Raw genomic sequence first — 19143 nt, 5'->3', positions numbered from 1 at the left:
TGCAAAGAAATACGCTGGTTACGCATCTTAATAAATGCATTTTTTTTGTCAAGAAAATGGGGAGTGGGGGCAATAACATGCAAACAAAAAACTGCATCCAAATTGTTCTCCAAAGAAGAAAAAATGCATGTGTGAATTGTATGAGTTTCTTTAAAAACACATGGTTAACATCAAATCTTTTATGTATTTATAATTTGAAAGCAAACAAATAACCCTGTTTAGGAAAGAGACATCTTACCTTTCAAAAAATATCATTTGCATCTTCATTTTGCAATGAGAATGAATATGAGTATTGGTGACGTGACATACAGCCAAGTATGGTGACCCATACTCAGAATTGGTGTTCTGCATTTAACCCATCCAAAGTGTGTGTACACACACACACACACACACACACACACACACCCGGAGCAGTGGGTATCATTTATGCTGTGGTGCCCGGGGAGTAGTTGGGGGTTCGGTGCCTTGCTCAAGGGCACCTCAGTCGTGGTATTGCCAGCCTGAGACTCGAACCCACAACCTTAGGGTTAGGAGTCAAACTCTCTAACCACTAGGCCATGACTTCCCCCACGACTATTGTGAGGGCTGAAAGACACTCTACGGTGATCTTGACCCATTTCGTATAGTATGGTCTCTTATTTAAACCTCTTCTATATATTATTTCCATGACAGTTTTTTGGATACTGACATTTTATAGATGTTTGTTGCTATTAACTGACATATTCAAGACTGTAATAATATGACTGTAATAAAAAAAAAAAAACTGATTTCCAAAATTAAAAAAAAAAAAAAAAACGTGGCAAAGGGAAAATAATTTAAAGTGTTAAAACCTGAAAATTAACTATTTTTATGAAAGTTTTTGACATGGACATTTTTGCCCTTCGAGGATTTCTGTGTTACCTTAAACCAATGCACAACACTGTCATCATAACACAACAAAAAGCAATAATTATTATTATTTTTTATTATTAATTTAGAACTGATGTAATGTTTATTCACTTAGGTCTGCAAGGTTTAGCATGAAAGGAGTTTTTACCAGTGTAGTAAAGCATAAACCATGTGGCAGCTATTTTCAATCAGTCTAAAAATAAACAAACGATATGTACAAGACTCCATAGAATTAACAATCTCAGACACAACAGGTACAATATTCCCTCTGAAATCCTTCATATACATTTAATCCTTATTCATTTATTAACTGAAGTCCATGGTCAGGTGCCCCAAGTTTTAAGAATTTCCCAGTCTTTTCCTCAGCGAGTCTCCAGCGGTGCAAATCTCAGTTTCTGGAGTCCAGCAGAGTTCAGCTTCAACCCTAATTAAACGCACCTGATCCAGCTAATCAAATCCTTTAGGCTTATTTGAATACTACATGGTATGTGTGCTGAAGCAGGCTTTGAACTGAACTCTGCAGGGCTGCAACATCTCTCCAGTCCCGTACATACAGAATTCTTGACTCATTTCTTATTGCCATTAAACCAACATTCTGCTAGACATTCTCCATCACATTCATATGCCTTGCATCCACTTCTCACATCTCTTTAAAAACAATGTGTTCCCACGTACATTTCTGTGTTAGAGAGGGCTCTATACCCATGAATCGGGGGATCCTTGGTAATGTTCACTGTGGTGTAACGGTCTCCTGGTGGAAGAGTAAAAGTCCACGTAGTTGCTTGTGGTTCTGAAGCCGTGTGCCTGGCTGTAATCAGCGGGAGAATAGTGCACCATCTTTTCCAGATAAGAGTCCTCGTAGGCGTGCGGTGAATGCAGGTATGTGCGGTAAGTGTCATGGTTTCTGTGGCCCGTGTCATCGGTGCGATACACCTTCTGCACACAAACAAAACAATCTGGTCTTCAGTTAAAACACTCAGGATCTTGTTTATTCTCATTTTCGGATCATTTTGTGTCAATCATTCATGGGCGGTCAACAGGACATTCTACAAAAGAGCTCATGAACCCTTGAGTGCTGCCCGGGCAGACAACGCACCTCATGAGGCAGCATCCTAAAGCAAGGGCAACATCATAAGTGACTGAATTAAGACACTACATTAAATGCCATATATATATATATATATATATATATATAATATATATATATATATATATATATATATATATATTTTTATAAAGTATCTAAAAAAGTATTTAAAACAATTTGAACTAATTCATCTGTAGTCTAGTATAAAATTATTGTTCAAACTGCTAGTGAATTACAGTAATGAGAATCTATTGGGAATCCAGTAGAGAAGGTGGTACAGGTGGTAAGTTGAGTTTGGCGGCCTCACCTGTTCTCGTCTCGAGCCCTCTCTGCTCAGGGAAGTGTACGGCCCAGTGTGATACTGAGGTGCTTTTGCAGACCCTTTAAACAAATCAACTTGCAGTTAGGCAGGTACATGTAGCTCAATTCTAGCTTAAAGAAATTGCAATCAGGTAAGTTTTGGATTTGGGGACTAGATTAAAATAAAACTGAATTTTAATAGAAATCATTATGAACTCATGAATCAGCTTGTAAACTCAGTTAACAGGCGCCTTTGTTGAAGGAAGTTCTCATACCTATAGTTTTGTTTTTACTGATGCCGTTTTCTCCTTGGTAATTATAAAATTGCATAGTTTGTGTCTTCGGATGATCAGAGTGTTCTTTTATGCCCAGCAGGGCGGGAGATGATAATGTACCGCCTGCTAAAACAAACAAACAAACAAATCACTGTATGAGGGAAAACAAATAAACTAACCTAACGACAAATCCGGCTTCTATAGAAACAGTCAGCACACTGGCTTTTTTATGTTTGAGCAAAATAAACAACTGTTATGAGACAGCTGTCAGATTTCATTGGTGATGATATTAAATATGATATTTAATCGTAAGCTTGGTGGAGAGTTTTGGAGAATTTGATTTTTGATGGTGTTGTGAAACTACTGGTTCAAAGAGATAGGAGCTGCACTTGCATGCCTGAGAGGCATTTCAAAGAAGTGACATATCATGAAAAAATTACTTTTCCAGGTTTTAAGTATTATAATCAGGTCCCAGGTGCATCTACCAACCAAGAAACCTGAAATAGGTTAACCCAGTAACTTTGTTTTGGTAAGCCTTTTTCTGCAAGCGTCTGAGAAAACAAGCGCGTCAGATTTCACTCTCTTAGTGACATGGCAAAGGGATCTCATTATAATATTACTGCCCCTTAATCTGTAAGTTTATACCCACGGCCATGGCGAAAGTTTGAGCAAAGCATACTAACTGTTCTGTCTTTGGCCTCACAGACGAGCACAGAACACTGTTTAGAGTCCCAGCCTCAGAGGACACAACAGAGCTGTGGATCCAGAGGACACAACAGAGCAGTGGATCTATTGACTTATTTATTTGACTTATGTGTTTTAACATAAACTTGTGTGTGAATGAGAACTGTTAGTACTCACATGCTGTGACAGCCGCTTTCTGTCCGTGTGCTTCAGATGTGTGCGCTCAGAAAACCGTATATCAGAAGTTTAAACTCATATGGTTTAAAACGCATGATTTCAGCACAATAAACATGATAACCAGAACCAAAACAGATGTTTTTTTAGCAGGACCGAGCTCTAATGACGCAGCTCTGGAAAAGGGAGCAGAGAGCAGCAGCTCATTTGCATTTAAAGACACAGGCCCGAAAAACAGCATGTTTCTGCTTGCACTCAAAATAGGTATTTTCAAAATGATATAATAAATGATCTGTGGAGTATTATGAGCTGAAACTTCACAGACACATTCTGTGGACACCAGAGACTTATATTACATATTGTAAAAAGGGACATAATATGTCTCCTTTAAAGGGACTTGTTTATCTGTCTTCCAGTAGTGCCTGTGCAATCAAGTCATTAAGGATGCCAACAAATTAAGAGTGGTGAGAATGAACGGATATCCCTGGAGTTTAACTGACGTGGTGTTATACTGTGATGACTAGCTCATTGTTCTGAGCGGTGTAGTAAACAGCGCTTCTAGGTTCTTCAGGCAAGCTGCTTTATAACAATTACAACAGTTATTATAATAATATAATAAAGACTATTATTATTTGTGTCAAATCTGAATTTGTCCTAATCCACTGATCCTGAGGGAAATCAGAAGAAGCCAGCATCACCAACAATAATTTGGAAATATTTGACACACAGAGCATTTTGGGCTCATTTTCAGCTCAATCAGCTATTTTCTGGAGTGCATTATACTAAGAACCCCATCAACCAACTGTCCTAGGTTCATCTTCATTATCATTTCTTAGGGCCTGTCCCGTCATGTATTTTCTCTGATTGGACATCTATCTGATTTGCTCAAACGTTTCCATTTACACTTGGCCACATAATATAGCATAATATACCATACAGCATATAAAATGCTCTCACACGTTTATTTTTTCAATATTTTGTTATTTTTAAATTTTTTATTTTTGGTTTTTGGGAGAAGTAAAATCTGCATATGTGGTGTTTCATCTGGAATGCAGCCCAGACACCTGCTGAAATATAGTTAAAGTATAGATTTGGGAACAGTTGATGCATCTCGGTGAGTGTTTCAGAGGGCGTTTACACCTGGTCTTTAGCTATCGGATCAGAGAAAATGCATGAAGTGATCAGGTGTAAACAGGCCCTTCATGAACAATAAAACACTGCAATGTATGTGTTTGTGTCGTGTGACACTAGCCTGTGTGGTGCGCAGGGGACATCTGTGGCGTGCTCGACGGTAGAGTGGGCTGTGATTTAAAGCGCTCTCTCTCCAGAGTTGATACAGGAGTCAGGAAGTGATTCTGATTCCAGCCATCCTGCTCAAACACAGGAAGAAATCAACACACAGCCCTGATGTGGAGCAGCTGTAGCCCTACTGTGCTGCCGCTCACCTTCTTATAGATGGTGCGCAGGTCTCTGTACTGCCACAGCGTGTTCAGCACCTGAGCGGCCGCCTTCACCACCTTCACAGAGTATCTGCTGCGAACGCATGCGCAAAACATATAGAGTGGTGGAGCTGAGAACCACTGACTTACACAAATGAAGATGGAGAAAGTATGTGTGTGCACTGGTGAAGTATCGAATGACTACATAAAAGATGAACAAGTATCAAGGTTTATTTGTGTATTCATAGCAGTCGCTTACCTTTCTCCTCTGCCCTTGGTGATGTTGACGAGTTTCTCAATGCCGCCCGCATCTGCCAGGGCTTTAGCATTCTCCATGTTTCTTCTGGTGACCTCATGCAGCGTGCAACAGATTGCCGCCACCGTATCGTCTGACAGCTGTGTAGTGTTTCCTCCCGGCAAACGGTTCACCAGGTCCCGCATGGCATATTTCCCTGAGACACAACCAACATCAGTCATCACGCTCACACAATTAGGATTGTCCAGCTTCTTTACAGTGAAACTGCATACTGCATGTGTAAAACTTTTCGTTGCAGATAAGTCTTGAGCTGGACGATGACATTTTGTTTACTTTTGTCCTCTTTTGTTTGTATTATTGACACTATTTTCATGTTTAAGGCTGTGAAGCTTTGACACAATCTGTATTGTATAAAGCACTATACCAGTAAAGATGATAAGACATATACTGCATGAGTAAAATATTACAGGTTTGTGTTGGTAACGGCACTCTCACCGATCAGTTCTTTATTTCTCACGTCCAGGGCCATGTTTCTGAGTGCTGTGGCAATGGAGCACACCACTCTGTTGTTATCCATGCGCAGTAACTCCACCAGGATGGGCAAACCTTTCTCCTTACGCACCGCTGCGCGAATATATGCTGCAAACTACACACACGTTCAGATAAACACACATTCAGAGGCAGAATAAACTTTAATTAAAATGCTTATAACTCTAATCCCATATTACATTAAAGTACGTATATGAATGACAATTTGACATTTAGAAAGGAAACAACAGATTTGAGCACTTTTCCCCAAATGCATAAACATAATACAGACTGGATATATCAATGAAAATGTCTAAAAAAAATATATATTTTTTTAAATTGCATGTTTTATTTTACATTTATTTTATAAAAGTTTGCAAAACAAGCAACACTATAACCAAACATTGGCGCAACTAGACACAGTTTTATGCTATTTAGCAATAAAAATCAAAATTACATCTCTAAATAAAAATTTCTCAGAGTAAAAAAACACAATGTCTCACAATGTGACTTTTTTTTTTATATATTCTCACAATGTGACTTTATATCTCATTTCATTTGATATGCTTACTGCTGTTTATTTATTGTCAAAACAAGTATAGGGACAGACTGTACCCAAAATATTTTTATTAGCTTCTATCACAAGCCTACAGTCTTTGACTGTAACACCTGGTCCTATGTGACCTGTAGAAGTCTATTACACACCTTCCAGTTTCCTGCGGAGAGATTCTGGAGTGACCCGGCGGAGCCCTCTAGTGTGGCGGGGTTTGAGCTCTCAGCTAACAGGGTTAGATAGGGCTTCACTACAGATGGGTGCCACAACATTTCAGCACCTTTAGGAGACTTTGAGAAACCAGGGATCGGCCCGACACCATCCCATAAGAGAGATTAAAAACCCACAGGAGTTATCAGTTGACTCAAAGAGACAGGTCTGTAGACAGCTGGTAGTATTTTGCTACTGTACAGGAGTTACTCTAAAGTGCTGTTAAACCCTCTTTGGTGATGTAATGGCGTTAGTCTCACCTGTTCTTCGAGTAAATTCTTCTTTTTTCTCCTCTTCCTCCCCCAGCAACTGTAATCTGCCTCTTTTCTGGGTGACTCTGACCCCATTAACCCATCAAGCTCCTGATTGGCTGTCAGCCAGGAGGGTGATATTTCCAGCTCCAGCCGATAGGAGAGATTCCTCAGGATGCAAATACAGTTTTCCACAATCTGAGAGAGAGACTGCCTTCACTGACTGAACATGATTGTGTGACAAAGTGTGAGTTTGTTTGTGTGTGTGTGTGTGTGTGTGTGTGTGTGTGTGTGTGTGTGTGTGTGTGTGTGTGTGTGTGTGTGTGTGTGTGTGTGTTTAAGGGGTTCTGGTGCATACCTTGCTGTCAAAATCAGAGGTGCTGACACAGGCTTTGATGACATACAGTAGTGAGTCTACGAGTCCCTCGCAGGAGCGCATATATTTCCTGGCTTCTTCTCCAGCTGAACTCAGGTTCCTGTGGCAACACAAAAATCACTGCACAGTCATTCACGAACACAATCACAGCTTGAACTGATTTATAAGTAGACAGTTTAATTTTGAGGTCATGGAAAAACACAATTTTAGCAATAAGTTAACACAGGTTGTTCATATAATCACAGCTAAAGGGTGTTTTTAGGCATGGTGCACAGTGCAGTGAATAAATTCCCAATATAGAACAATCGAAAACGATTATTTATTTTCTCATTTTTATTTTATTTCAGTTTACGAAATAGTTTTTTCCATCAGTCGTTTTCGTCTCAGTTTTAGTTTTCGTTTACAAAAATAACCTTGCTCACAACTGCTGCTTCTGACTCAAATCAGACTACCTGCAACTGAAACGAGCTCTAACAGAAGAATTCTCAGACCCAGAGTCTGAATATGGACCACCTGCTGCACTGGAAACCAAACAGGGTCAGCTTGAACCTCCTAAACCCCAAAGTATACTTCACTTTTTATGTTTAGTTATTCTGCAGTAATTAGTTGTTCCACACAGTGGCAACACTGTCCCAGGCCGTCGTTTCCAGTTTTGGTTCTTTGCTGCTGTTGCCTCTGGCTTGCTTAGTTGGGAACACTTCATTTCCAGGGATATCGTTGACTTGATTGCACTGATACTATTTAAACTGAACTGAGCTGGATGATGACATCACTCTTTGATTTTGATTTGATGAGATTAGGGTCTGATCCTATAGACCAGTGGTTCTTAATCTTGGTCCTCGCAACCTCCCGCTCTGCATATTTTGCATTCTGCTTGTCACTTTTATTTAACACACCTGATTCAAATCATCAGTTCGTTAGAAGAGAGCTCCATGAATGAATTCTGTTCCAACTGATCCCTACTCCATGCACACAGAAATTCGACTGAAGTTTACTTCACTCAAGAACACAGATTTGTGCTACACAACTGCCTGCAGCGCATTCACACACAGACAAGACTTACAAGTGTGAAGGGTTATTTAACTCCTACCAACTTCACGATGATTCAGATAAATGAAAATGCTGCTGAGCTGTCAAAGGAAACGGTCCAAATATATTATATTCATTTAAAAAAAATTCTGGATTCAGAAGACTTTCATGCTGATATGCTGTCATGCTTTATTTATTTATTTTTTTTGTAATTTTGGAACTTGAAAGCCCCTGACCCTCATTCACTTTCATGATGGATACAGTTGCTGAAGCAGCTGTGTGTATGTATAAATAAACTGGAAGAATTGGAAAAGGGGTCTCCAACCCAACATGCTGACTTTTTTCTAAATCTCAAACTTCCTACTTTATTCCCCTTCATCAGTTCAGATAAACCAATCATTTAGTCAATGTGAATTATGTGACATTTATTAATAATGGCTTGTGAATATGAATTAACTCCACACTTCTTGTCCATGAAGCGGTCCTGTGATGTGCTGCTGTTACCTCAGACAGCCGGTGGTGTTGCGGAGCACGACAGAGGAGTGCAGCTTGAGTTTGTGCTCATCGTGAAAGTCAGTGCTGCTCCAGCCCGAGTGAGGGATGATCACAGTGTTGGTCACGCTGCTTAAGGCATCGCGGATGATCGTCATCTTCAGTGCATCACACGAAGACAGATTCCACAACACACCTACACACAGAAAGCAGTTCACATGCATGATGTTTCTGGACAATCATACGCAAACCTGTCTATTCATAATGTTTCTAGAAATAAATTGTAGTTAGTGTGGTGTTTAAATGTGTGATGTTTATTTGAAATCATGTCTTCAACAACATTCACTGTCTGATTTTGAATCCTGCTCTCAAAGGGTTGAAGACCATTGACCATTTCACATCAGTTTTATCTTAATGCATTACACAATGTATACAAGTAAAGATTTGAATATTTTGTTCATCAAGATCCAATGATTTAAGTGTTTCCTTACTTTTTATGAGCAGTGTATTTTCCACTACCAGGATAGTGGAGAAAGTGGTCACCTATAACTTATACTCACACCTCTCCTGTTTGTCTTGACCAGTGAAAAAGGTGTCATTTCAAATGGGAAGAGTTTTTTTGTTTGGAAGATAACTCATTTGGATGATCAGAATAGACTGGCAGTTTTGTGTCCCTTCATATTCTGCTTAATATCTCAAGCATACAATGCACATTATGAGGTGATTTACACCAATGTATAGGGAATTAACCAAGGATTATTTTGACATGAAACCAGTGAAGTTACATTGTCTAATAATTCTATTTTAGTGTATTTAAGTGGAAATGAAGCAGTCAGTCAAGTTTGCATTATTTAGGAAAATAACTTCCATTTTAATAAAAAAAATATATAACAAACATGATTAATGTAACCATCTTAAACGTGTGACGACACGGGGTTGGTTTGCTCCGATGGCCAGTGCAGTAATATAAGCATTTCCTTGCCTATGCATTAGAGCAAATACGGCGATGGGGCCGAGCAGTAGGACCTAAGTCGTGAACCTGCTGGTTTGGGGTAAAGTGCGGGTCGGTAAAAATACTCGTTTACATGGATACTCCTCAAGACTGTCATTCCGACGTGCTTTGTGTGCATTTGCTAATAAAGGAGCGAAAGAAAACTCAATTTGGTAGCCTACTCACGTGCTGTCCGAGCCAAGCCGTGGCTTTGTGTGTGTGTGTGTGTGTGTGTGTGCGTGTGTGTGTGTGCGGTCTTTCTGAGCTTACCAAGAGTAATATTAACTAAGATACTAAGTTCCTCTGATCTGATGTCTATTTAAATCTTTTAAACCAAAAAATTCTGATCAGATCTCTAAAATAAATTTATTTGATTGCTTTCTGTATGCAATTTAAGCACAATTAAAAAATCAGTTGTTTTTCATGCAACAAGTAAGTTTTTTTTTTATAAATAAGTTTGTTCATTCCTGAATGAACCAGAAATTTCAACAAATCAGATGAATTTATGAGATTTGAAACATTAAGACTTTGATCTATGGGGACTTGCCGCCACCAACTGGCTGTTTTAGTTTTAGTAGAAGCATGAGTTAAATAATCCGATGGTTAGGCTAACGGATGCTCTCATAGAGCAACAACATGTACATTTATATTATTATAGACTGAACATGTTTTCATTTTCTACAGATATTTTCAGGGAAATGTGTGTGTACTGATAGAATGTATTATGTACATAAAAGAGACAAGCTATACACACACGTATTTAACAACAGACTGGCTGACCTGTGACAAGCTCTCGTACTTCAGTGTCCACTGTTGTTCTCAGCAGGCGAAGCAGTGCAGGAACTCCACCTGCGTTTCTCACAGCAATCTTGTTGTCGTCTGTAGCTCTGCCATAAACGAGGTTCCTCAGGGCTCCGCATGCGTACCGCTGCACCTCCAGAACCTTATGATCCAACAGATCCACCAGGTGTTTTATTCCACCCAGACGACACACCTTCAAAACACAAGAGATTTTCATGTTGTCGAGGGGATGCTCAAACAATCTGAATTAAAGGTGAGGTTTTTCATTTCTGTTCCTACTTAGTGACACAAAGCAGAAATGCAATTGCAATGCAAAGAGGTTTCCCAAACATTTCCTTCTGTCTGCCACTTGATGCCTTTCATCGCTCACACTAGTTACAGGTTTCTTGTCATCTTGATATAACCAGTTATATACAAGCTCACTGTAAACATAACACCAATGACAAAAATACTATAACATCTGAGTCAGCAGCATTAAAGGACACTTGTACTACGTGCTCTCTCTGGAAGGTGACCGCTGTCATCTTGCCAAGCAGTTTTTACTTTTCTGCCTGTTGGTAAGTGGCTCAGGACTATTCAAACTCACACGAATAGATTTATGGATGATTTCTAGCCTATCATTATTAGAATGTTCAAAACATGTACAAGTAATGTGTAATATACAGGACTCTTTACATAGTCATTTTGCAACCTAATTGTGCCTAATTACTGCCACTCTATTGGGTGGCAATTATTATTTTGATTAGGCATGTTAAGACAAGTAACCTTATTTCGGTAGCACTTTACACAATACAGCCTGCGTCAAAGCAGCTTCACGATGATGAACAGAAAAAGAGCAGAATCAATCATAGAGAGTTCAGATTCTGCTGTAAAGCAGCTCTACAAGACGATACTAACTCAAGTCAGTTCAGAAAGGGCTGTGCGACAAATCTCTTTTTTTTTCAGATTTATTTTCGGTGTTTTGCGTTTATTATGATATGACAGTGGAGAATAGACAGAAAGCAAAGTGGGAGAGAGGGGGCAGGATCGGGAAAGGATTCGAGAATTTGCCCACTAGGCTATTATCTCACACGACAAATCATATTTTAATTGTGATCAGGATTTCTGCTTCTCTCCATGTATTAAGCATCATCTGCAACTAAAAAAAAGTACTTTAACTGAAAAAAAAAACCTGCTTATTATTTTCCTCTTTTTAGAGCTGCTTTACAGCAGAATTAAAATTTTGTTTGCATTACTGAAACACTATTTTTCTGTCTGACACTGTAAAGCTGCTTTGACATGATCTTGTATAAAGCACTATATAAATAAAGGTGACTTGACTTGCAATATTTGCCTGCTGGTAATTTATCCTGCAACAAACTTTTCTTTTAAATCAACACATTTTCTGCTCATTGGTTTACTTAGTATTATTTTGAACAGATATTAGCTAAACACTATGCTATATAAGATGCCTACACAAAACAATAAAAAAAAAGCAAATGAACTGAATAAAAACGCCAATTCAATCTCTGATAGTAGGTGGGGCTTAAGGAACAGCAGTGATACACAGTTTCCTTGGTTACTGCTGTAAACACAGCAGCTTCACTTATGAACTTATATGGAGGCAAGATGAAAAGAAAATACCATCTAAACATTTGAATCTGCCTTACAGTATTTCCTCCTCTTTACAGACTTTCCACACAAATTACATTTTGGGAAATGATTGCATTGCAAAAACGGGATAGGATCGGCCAAAATAAAACTAAATACCGGCTCCAATTTATAGCTGGTCGCCTGATGCATCTGTAGATCCCAAAACTTCTTGCCATTCTTGTTTTGGGTTGGTGCGTAGATAGTCTCTTCTGCTCTTTCCTGTTTGTGGCTTGATCACATTGTGGATTGATTGCCTATGACTGACTGTATACTACTGTATGTTCGGAAAGGAAATAACTCATTCTACAGAGTCCCTAAAGGGACAGAGTAATGGAAAAAACATGAGATGATTTTACATTCTCTTGCAATTACATAGTTGGGTAATTATATTGTATATAATTAGTGGGCATCGGGGAGCCACGTATTCAAATAGCTTTTAAATGCGCGCTTGTGTTTTCGAATTCCCAGTCACAAATAGTATGTGTTTTGGGAGCAGCGCTACTGAATTTTCAAGATAATACATTTGACAATCAGGATCTGTTGTACACCAAATCCTCTGATATCGTCCTGCCAGTCAATCTTCACGTGATAAGTGACATCTGATGTACTGTACTGTGACCAACTACTGCAGCAAGCCTAACCATGTCCCTGTAGGGGCTCCGTAGAATGAGTACATTTTCCATGCCTTTCCAAATTTAGGTTTAGGCTTTGGGTACATCCCTAGTTACACCTCTACCTCCTCTACATCACAGATAAAGCCTAGACAAGCTAAAAAAAAAAAAATTACTGTAATTGAAAATAAATTCAATTATTGCTATTGGTATTGACTGATTGAGCAAAATAATAGTGACTAACCATTTCTTAATTTCCTTAAAATTGTCTCACAGACAGAAAATGGAGCATTCTTTACCTCTGTCTTGACATGGTTGTCTTTGTAGCACAGGTGTTGCAGGAATGCCGCTGCATTGGCCTGCACAGACGGAAACTGATGCTGTAGCATGTGGATGACCTCCGGCAGGTCTGGGTCACGCCATGCAAACTCTCTACAAAAACACACATTAACCCAATGATAACATTCCCATTAAGATAGCTTATAGATTATAACACACGCACACTAAACAGTAACGGGGTGTTAATGTGAATGCAGATGTAGCAGGTGTTGATCCAGACCTATGTAAATAATGCTGAGCTCTACTAATTATCATCAGTTATGTCATCTACCTTGGGTCCTTCTGCATGCTGTCTATCGAAGGGGAGCGTGTGGCATCATCATCCATGGGCTGGCGTGTGTAGCTGGGATCAGGGGACCAGTAAGGGGTAGACTGGTATGCTTCTGTGTATATGGTGTTTAAAGCATAGTTATTTCTTTGGTACATCATGTTACTGCGCTGACTGGAGCTCCGCTGCAGGTTACTCATACCTGAAACACGGCAACCACAGCACATATTAATTAGTACCTTTAATTTTTCTTTTAAAGTGCCCCTATTATGCCATTTTTAAGGTGGCTAATATAGTTTTATGAGTCTCCTAAAACAGGTTTACATGCATGCAAGGTCAAAAAACACGTTAGTTTTCTCAAAAGATTTAATTTTACCTCATTCCTAAATGATTCGTAAACAACTCGAGCGAAGCAGTTCAAAGAATCAGTCTCTCTAAACCCCCCCTTACTGTGAACCCTCACTGCTGTGATTGGTCAGATGGCGGAGTCCTTTGTGATTATTCCAGAGCCGTAGACAGATTGGGTCTGGATTGGTCTACCGCGTACAGTGCACGTCGGAAACGAAACGCTCATTGCCCTGGAGACTTGTCAGTACATAGAAAAGAAGGTATTGATTGTACCTTACCAATTCGAGCCGGAGTCTGATGATGAAACGGTTGAAGTGGCTGATCGACGAGACTGATTCGCACTTGAGGGGCACTTTAAACCTTGGATTCTTTAGCTTAAAGAGATGTTCCAGGTTAAATCAAAATCAAGCTCTATAAATCAGTATCTATCAACAGTGACTGTTGCAGTCTTTACAAAATAACTTTTTTCCATACTTTTCCTTAATCCTTGCCCAACTGCTTTGTTTTATATCCATTCTTCAAATCATCTTCATAAACTACATATCATTTGAAAACTGCAGACCTTAAGTTTTGACCCCTTAAAGGGGTGGTTGATTGCGATTTCACTTTTTTATCGTTAGTGTGTAATGTTGCTGTTTGAACATAACTGGTTCTGTGCGATCCTATTCACTAATATTCTCTGCGTCTCACTCGGGCTTAAATTGATCAGCAATATTGATGACGCCATTGTTTACAATACAACCGGAGCAGATGCCACTGAGGTGAAGGCCGTGATGTTTAGACAATCTCTGGCGGGATAGTGACCACACTAGACTCGCTAACCAATCAGAGCCCATTGCATATTCCTGAGGGAGAGGCTTCATAAAAGCAGGAAATCATCAGTGTGTTTATAGGAGAAGGGACAGAGCAGTGTGGAATAAAGGTAAATTATGTGAAAAATAATGTGTTTTTTTTTTAAACAAAGCATTAACACATGTTAGACTGCACCCCATAAACACAATCAAGCCTAGGAAAAACAAAAAACAACAACAAAAAACACAGTCATTCACTCCTTTAAGCCTGAGACATCAATATGTTTTTTTTTGTCTCATTGCAACTTAATAGTCTCCAGCCAAGGAATCAGAGGACAAAAGAATAGTTTTCTTTTTTTTCCCAAAATTTATTAGCATAAACCTGAGTACAACCTTGGACTGTTGGTGTTGCTAGAAGTTTTTTTTTTTTTGCTCTGGTCAATGATATAATGATCTTTTCGTTTCATTGCTATAAAAAATATAAAAGGCAGACGGTCTGCCAGTGCCTCATCACTTGATTTGCATTTGCCGATTCGATTACACTTCTCTCAGTGATGATCACTGATTAGCACTTAATGATGCATTATTGTGACTTTGTTTAGCCTGAAGCCCAATAAAAGCTAAAATAAAGGGGTTGAAAACAGAAAAAAAGCCATATCCACAATAAAAAAAGAAATAAAAAACAATGCACATTTAACATACATTAATTTGGTTATATTAGAGGAGTCTCCACAATTATAAACCAAGAAGAAAAAATTAAATCAAACTTTAAACAATTAATAATTTTCTAATTATTCAAAAGTCCAAAGTTCAAAAGTCAATTATTCAAAGTCTAATTATCGAGATTACAGTTAAGTGGAGACAGGGAAGTCTTGTCTGGTCCAGTATCACTCAACCCAAATGCCCTTTGGTAATTTGCTAGTTCGAGAATCTGTGGGATAGGCTAAACAATAGTTTGTCTAATGTTTCTAAAAGTACATTCTAAAATCCTGTAAAGACTGACAGACGTTTTAATAGACCGCACTTCCCTGCAGTTTTGGTCTATTTTAATTTTGGAAAGTGTGTTTCTTTTATTAACGCCACTAAATAATTCTCTGTTAAGTGCATTTCAACTTGTAAATGCTTTTCATGGGCCTAATAAGCAAGGTGTATTTTGTGAAATTCTACGTGCATTTAAGTGTGTTTTGAATGTTCTGTTGCACAATAACTGAAGCTGAGATTTCATGGAAATACAGTTGCTGGTGATGTGATTTGATTGTAATAAAAAAGTTGATTTATTTCACTAATTCCATTCAAATGGTTTCCATTTTTTGTTTTTTGGAATATTTTTGAGTCTTTGAGGTGTGTGCTATTGGGCTTCTTTGTTTTTTTGGGTGTGTTTGATTAAAGAGGCATAGAAAGTGTGCAGTGTTTTGAAGCGAAAACTGATGCTTTCAAGAAATGTGCTGTTTTGGGAGTACAAGTAGATATTTTTATAAATAGAATACTTTTTGTAAAAGAAACTACAATTTTCAGCAAATTCAAGTGATGAACTGGACTACAGTATGGACTATTTTCAACATTTTAAATAAATATTATATATAAAATGATATATTAAATTAATTACATTAGTTGTTATACACAATTGTTTTTAAAATAATGTATTTTTATACAGTTCAAATAAAGCAGCAGCAGAAAAAAAAGATTTTGCAAAAGTTTCATACCAAAAGGCGACCTGTAGAGTGCACTCTGTGGGCTGTGGTTCAGGTCTGAAGCTGTCTGGCTGAGGCTGTGGTAGAGGGGTCCTTGGAAAGTCCGGCCCTCATAAATAGGTCCTATATGGCGGTCAGGGGAAGTGGCTGACCTCAGATCAGCACCTATCTGACTGTGTTGACTAGTGTAAGATGCTCGCACACCTAATGATGACAATACAAACAAATAGTTAGAGAGACCACCACTCATATACTCAACTGACATACACTTATTAAACCTCACATACTATATATATTTATACTTAGTACTGGTCTGTTTATCTCTAATGATTGGAAATTTATTCTTTTACCTTCTCTGGGTATTAACAGCCCCTTTGAATCACATTCAGTCACTATCACCCACCCTTTTAAAATCCATTTTGTAGTTGTTTACTGACCCCCAGGACCACTAAGTAACTTCTTGGATGAATTAGATGTGCTGCTCTCAACCTTTCCTGAGGATGGTACTCCCCTAGTTATATTTGGAGACTTCAATATCCACCTAGATAAACCTCAGGCTTCAGACTTCCACACTTTGCTTAGTAAGTAAGTAAATTTTATTTATATAGCACATTTAAACACAGTGCCTGGGAGAAAAGATATGTTTTCAGCCTCTTTTTAAAAATGATAATAGAAGGTGCAAGGCGAATATCCAGTGGCAACTGATTCCATAAGCGAGGGGCAGCAACTGAAAAAGCTCTGTCGCCCTTGGTTTTTAAACGTGATCGAGGGACATATAAAAGATACTGATCAGCAGACCTTAAGGATCTACTAGATGAATGTGGGATAATAAGATCTTTTAAATAAGAGGGGGCTTGATCATTAAGAGCTTAAAAAACAAACTAAAGAATTTTAAACCGAACCCTGAAATGGACTGGGAGCCAATGGAGCGATGTTATTTCTTTGCTCTGGTTAACATCCTTGCAGCTGCATTTTGAACCATCTGGAGGTGAGAAATGGTTGACTGCAGAAGCGCCAAATACAAGGAGCTGCAATAATCTAAACGCGATGTGATAAAAGGATGAATGACCTTCTCCAAATCTTGAAACGACAAGAATTATTTAAGTTTAGAAATAATCCGTAGTTGATAAAAACTATTTTTAACAATCACATTTATTTGCTTGGTTAAGCATAATTCAGAGTCTAAGATAACACCTAGGTTCCTGACCTGAGAAGAAACTGAGGGGAAATGATTGCAATGAAGTTCCTTAATAAGCCTGTTTCTCAATTTTGGGGGACCAAAAACAATAATTTCAGTTTTGGCTTCATTAATTTGGAGAAAGTTATTTTTTAACCATTTCTTGACATCATCAAGACTTACATCATCAAGAATTTTGAATGGTTCAATGGAATATACAACTGGGTATCATCAGTGTATAGATGAAATGAAACATTGTGCCGTCTAATAATATTCCCTAATGGACACATATATAAGTTAAAAAGGAGCAGGCCCAAAATGGAACCCTGAGGGACACCACTAATATTAGGAGCTGAAGAAGAGAAAAATTTTAATGAAAAGGACCTGTCTCTGAGATATAAAGTGAACCACTGTAAGGCCGTACCCTTGATACCAATCAAATGCTCTAAACGCCAAAGAAGTACATCATGATCAACTGTATCAAATGCAGCTGTAAGATCTAGTAGCATTAAAACAGCATTTTTACCAGCATCAACTGCAAGTAAAATATCATTAGATACCTTTAACAAAGCAGACTCTGTGCTATGATAAGCAGTGAAGCCAGATTGGAAAGGTTCCAATAAATTTGATGAATTTAAAAACAAGATCAATTGTGATTGCACAACTTTCTCTAACAACTTTGACAAGAAAGACAGCTTAGAGACAGGGCGATAATTATTTAAAGAACCCTCATCCAAACCCTGTTTCTTAAGCAAAGGTTGAACAACAGCATGCTTAAAAACAATTTGGCACTAACCCAGCATCCAAAGATGAATTTACCAATACTTGTATACTGAGGCCAATTTCAGAGAAAGATGCTTTTATAATCTCTGAGGGAAGGACATCAAGTGAGGTGGAAGTTATTTTCATTTGGTTGACCAGATCACCCAGATCCTTTAAAGAAACATGTTGGAAACTATAAAAGCATACCGGAGTAGCCAACAAAATTCAAAGTCAGATCTGGGAACTGTAAAGTGAAGGAAGAACGGATGGCTATCACTTTGTCAGAAAAAAAATTAAAAAATTTCTCACAAAGTTTAGCCGAGGGTTCCCCATGAAATTGGCAACTCGGAATAATTATTGAATTAATCGTGGTAAATAAAATCTTAGGCCTATTAAGATGTGTGGCAATTAAATCAGAAAAATACCTCGATCTAGCTAATATTGCAGCATGCTGAAACTTGAACAGACAGTCTTTAAAAATCTCAAAGGACACAGTTAAACAATCATGCTTCCATTTCCGCTCCGCTTTACGACAGGCCTGTATGAGAGAACGAGTATTATCATCAAGCCAATAATAAGATTTTTGCTTTTTTTTGTTTCAGTTTGAAGCAATGGCATCTAAAATGTTAGAACAAAATGTATAAAATAAAGTAATCAAGTCATCGGGCCCAGAGGAAGACTCGGCAGCATTTAAGATAGATGATTCAACAGCATTAGCTAGATAACATTCACTAAACTGAGAAGCAGTAAGTGAGTTTATAAAACGGGAGTAGTAGCCAATAGGCGTAGTTAACACAGCAGAGCTTTCAGCAGGAACATTAAAAACAATTGGCTTGTGATCAGAGTTGGAAGCATTTTCAATATTAACATTATCAATACATGTCCCATATGACAATATAAGGTCGAGAGTATGACCAAGGACATGTGTTTCTTGATTTATGTGTTGAGTTAGACCAAAGGAATCCAAGACATTACAAAATTCAGCAACAAAGGGTCGACCTGGGCAGCATAAATGTACATTAAAGTCACCTAAAATTAACATACGATCATACAAAGGCAAAATAAAAGTTATAAAATCGCTAATAAAAGCACTGTTCAGGTTAGGTGGCCCATAAAACAAGGCATAGAATAAAGTGGAAGAAGTACATTCTAACACGGCACACTGAACCTCAAATGACGAATAAGCCTTA

The 19143-nt window shown here is 38.3% G+C and overlaps 1 protein-coding gene across 1 annotated transcript in view; it reads right to left on the bottom strand.

The window, feature by feature from the left end:
- Window positions 1-951: 951 nt before the first annotated feature.
- The window catches only part of LOC109096226 (plakophilin-4-like), a 74351-nt gene continuing 56159 nt past the window's right edge, over window positions 952-19143 (bottom strand). Inside the window, exons 7-21 of the mRNA XM_042730578.1 lie at window positions 16027-16218; window positions 13188-13386; window positions 12877-13009; window positions 10314-10527; window positions 8555-8738; window positions 7004-7121; window positions 6656-6843; window positions 6337-6511; window positions 5599-5749; window positions 5107-5299; window positions 4854-4938; window positions 4661-4778; window positions 2551-2676; window positions 2283-2356; window positions 952-1824 (exon numbers count right to left, since the gene is read on the bottom strand). Coding sequence (XP_042586512.1) covers window positions 1585-1824; window positions 2283-2356; window positions 2551-2676; window positions 4661-4778; window positions 4854-4938; window positions 5107-5299; window positions 5599-5749; window positions 6337-6511; window positions 6656-6843; window positions 7004-7121; window positions 8555-8738; window positions 10314-10527; window positions 12877-13009; window positions 13188-13386; window positions 16027-16218 — 2390 coding nt within the window. The 3' untranslated portion in view covers window positions 952-1584. The remainder of the gene's footprint in view (window positions 1825-2282; window positions 2357-2550; window positions 2677-4660; window positions 4779-4853; window positions 4939-5106; window positions 5300-5598; window positions 5750-6336; window positions 6512-6655; window positions 6844-7003; window positions 7122-8554; window positions 8739-10313; window positions 10528-12876; window positions 13010-13187; window positions 13387-16026; window positions 16219-19143) is intronic.

The sequence above is a fragment of the Cyprinus carpio genome, chromosome B9, assembly GCF_018340385.1.
Source record: "Cyprinus carpio isolate SPL01 chromosome B9, ASM1834038v1, whole genome shotgun sequence".
In the NCBI taxonomy this organism is placed as follows: domain Eukaryota; kingdom Metazoa; phylum Chordata; class Actinopteri; order Cypriniformes; family Cyprinidae; genus Cyprinus; species Cyprinus carpio.
The sequence above is the reverse complement of the archived record's forward strand: the minus strand, read 5'-3'. Positions and strand labels throughout refer to the sequence as shown.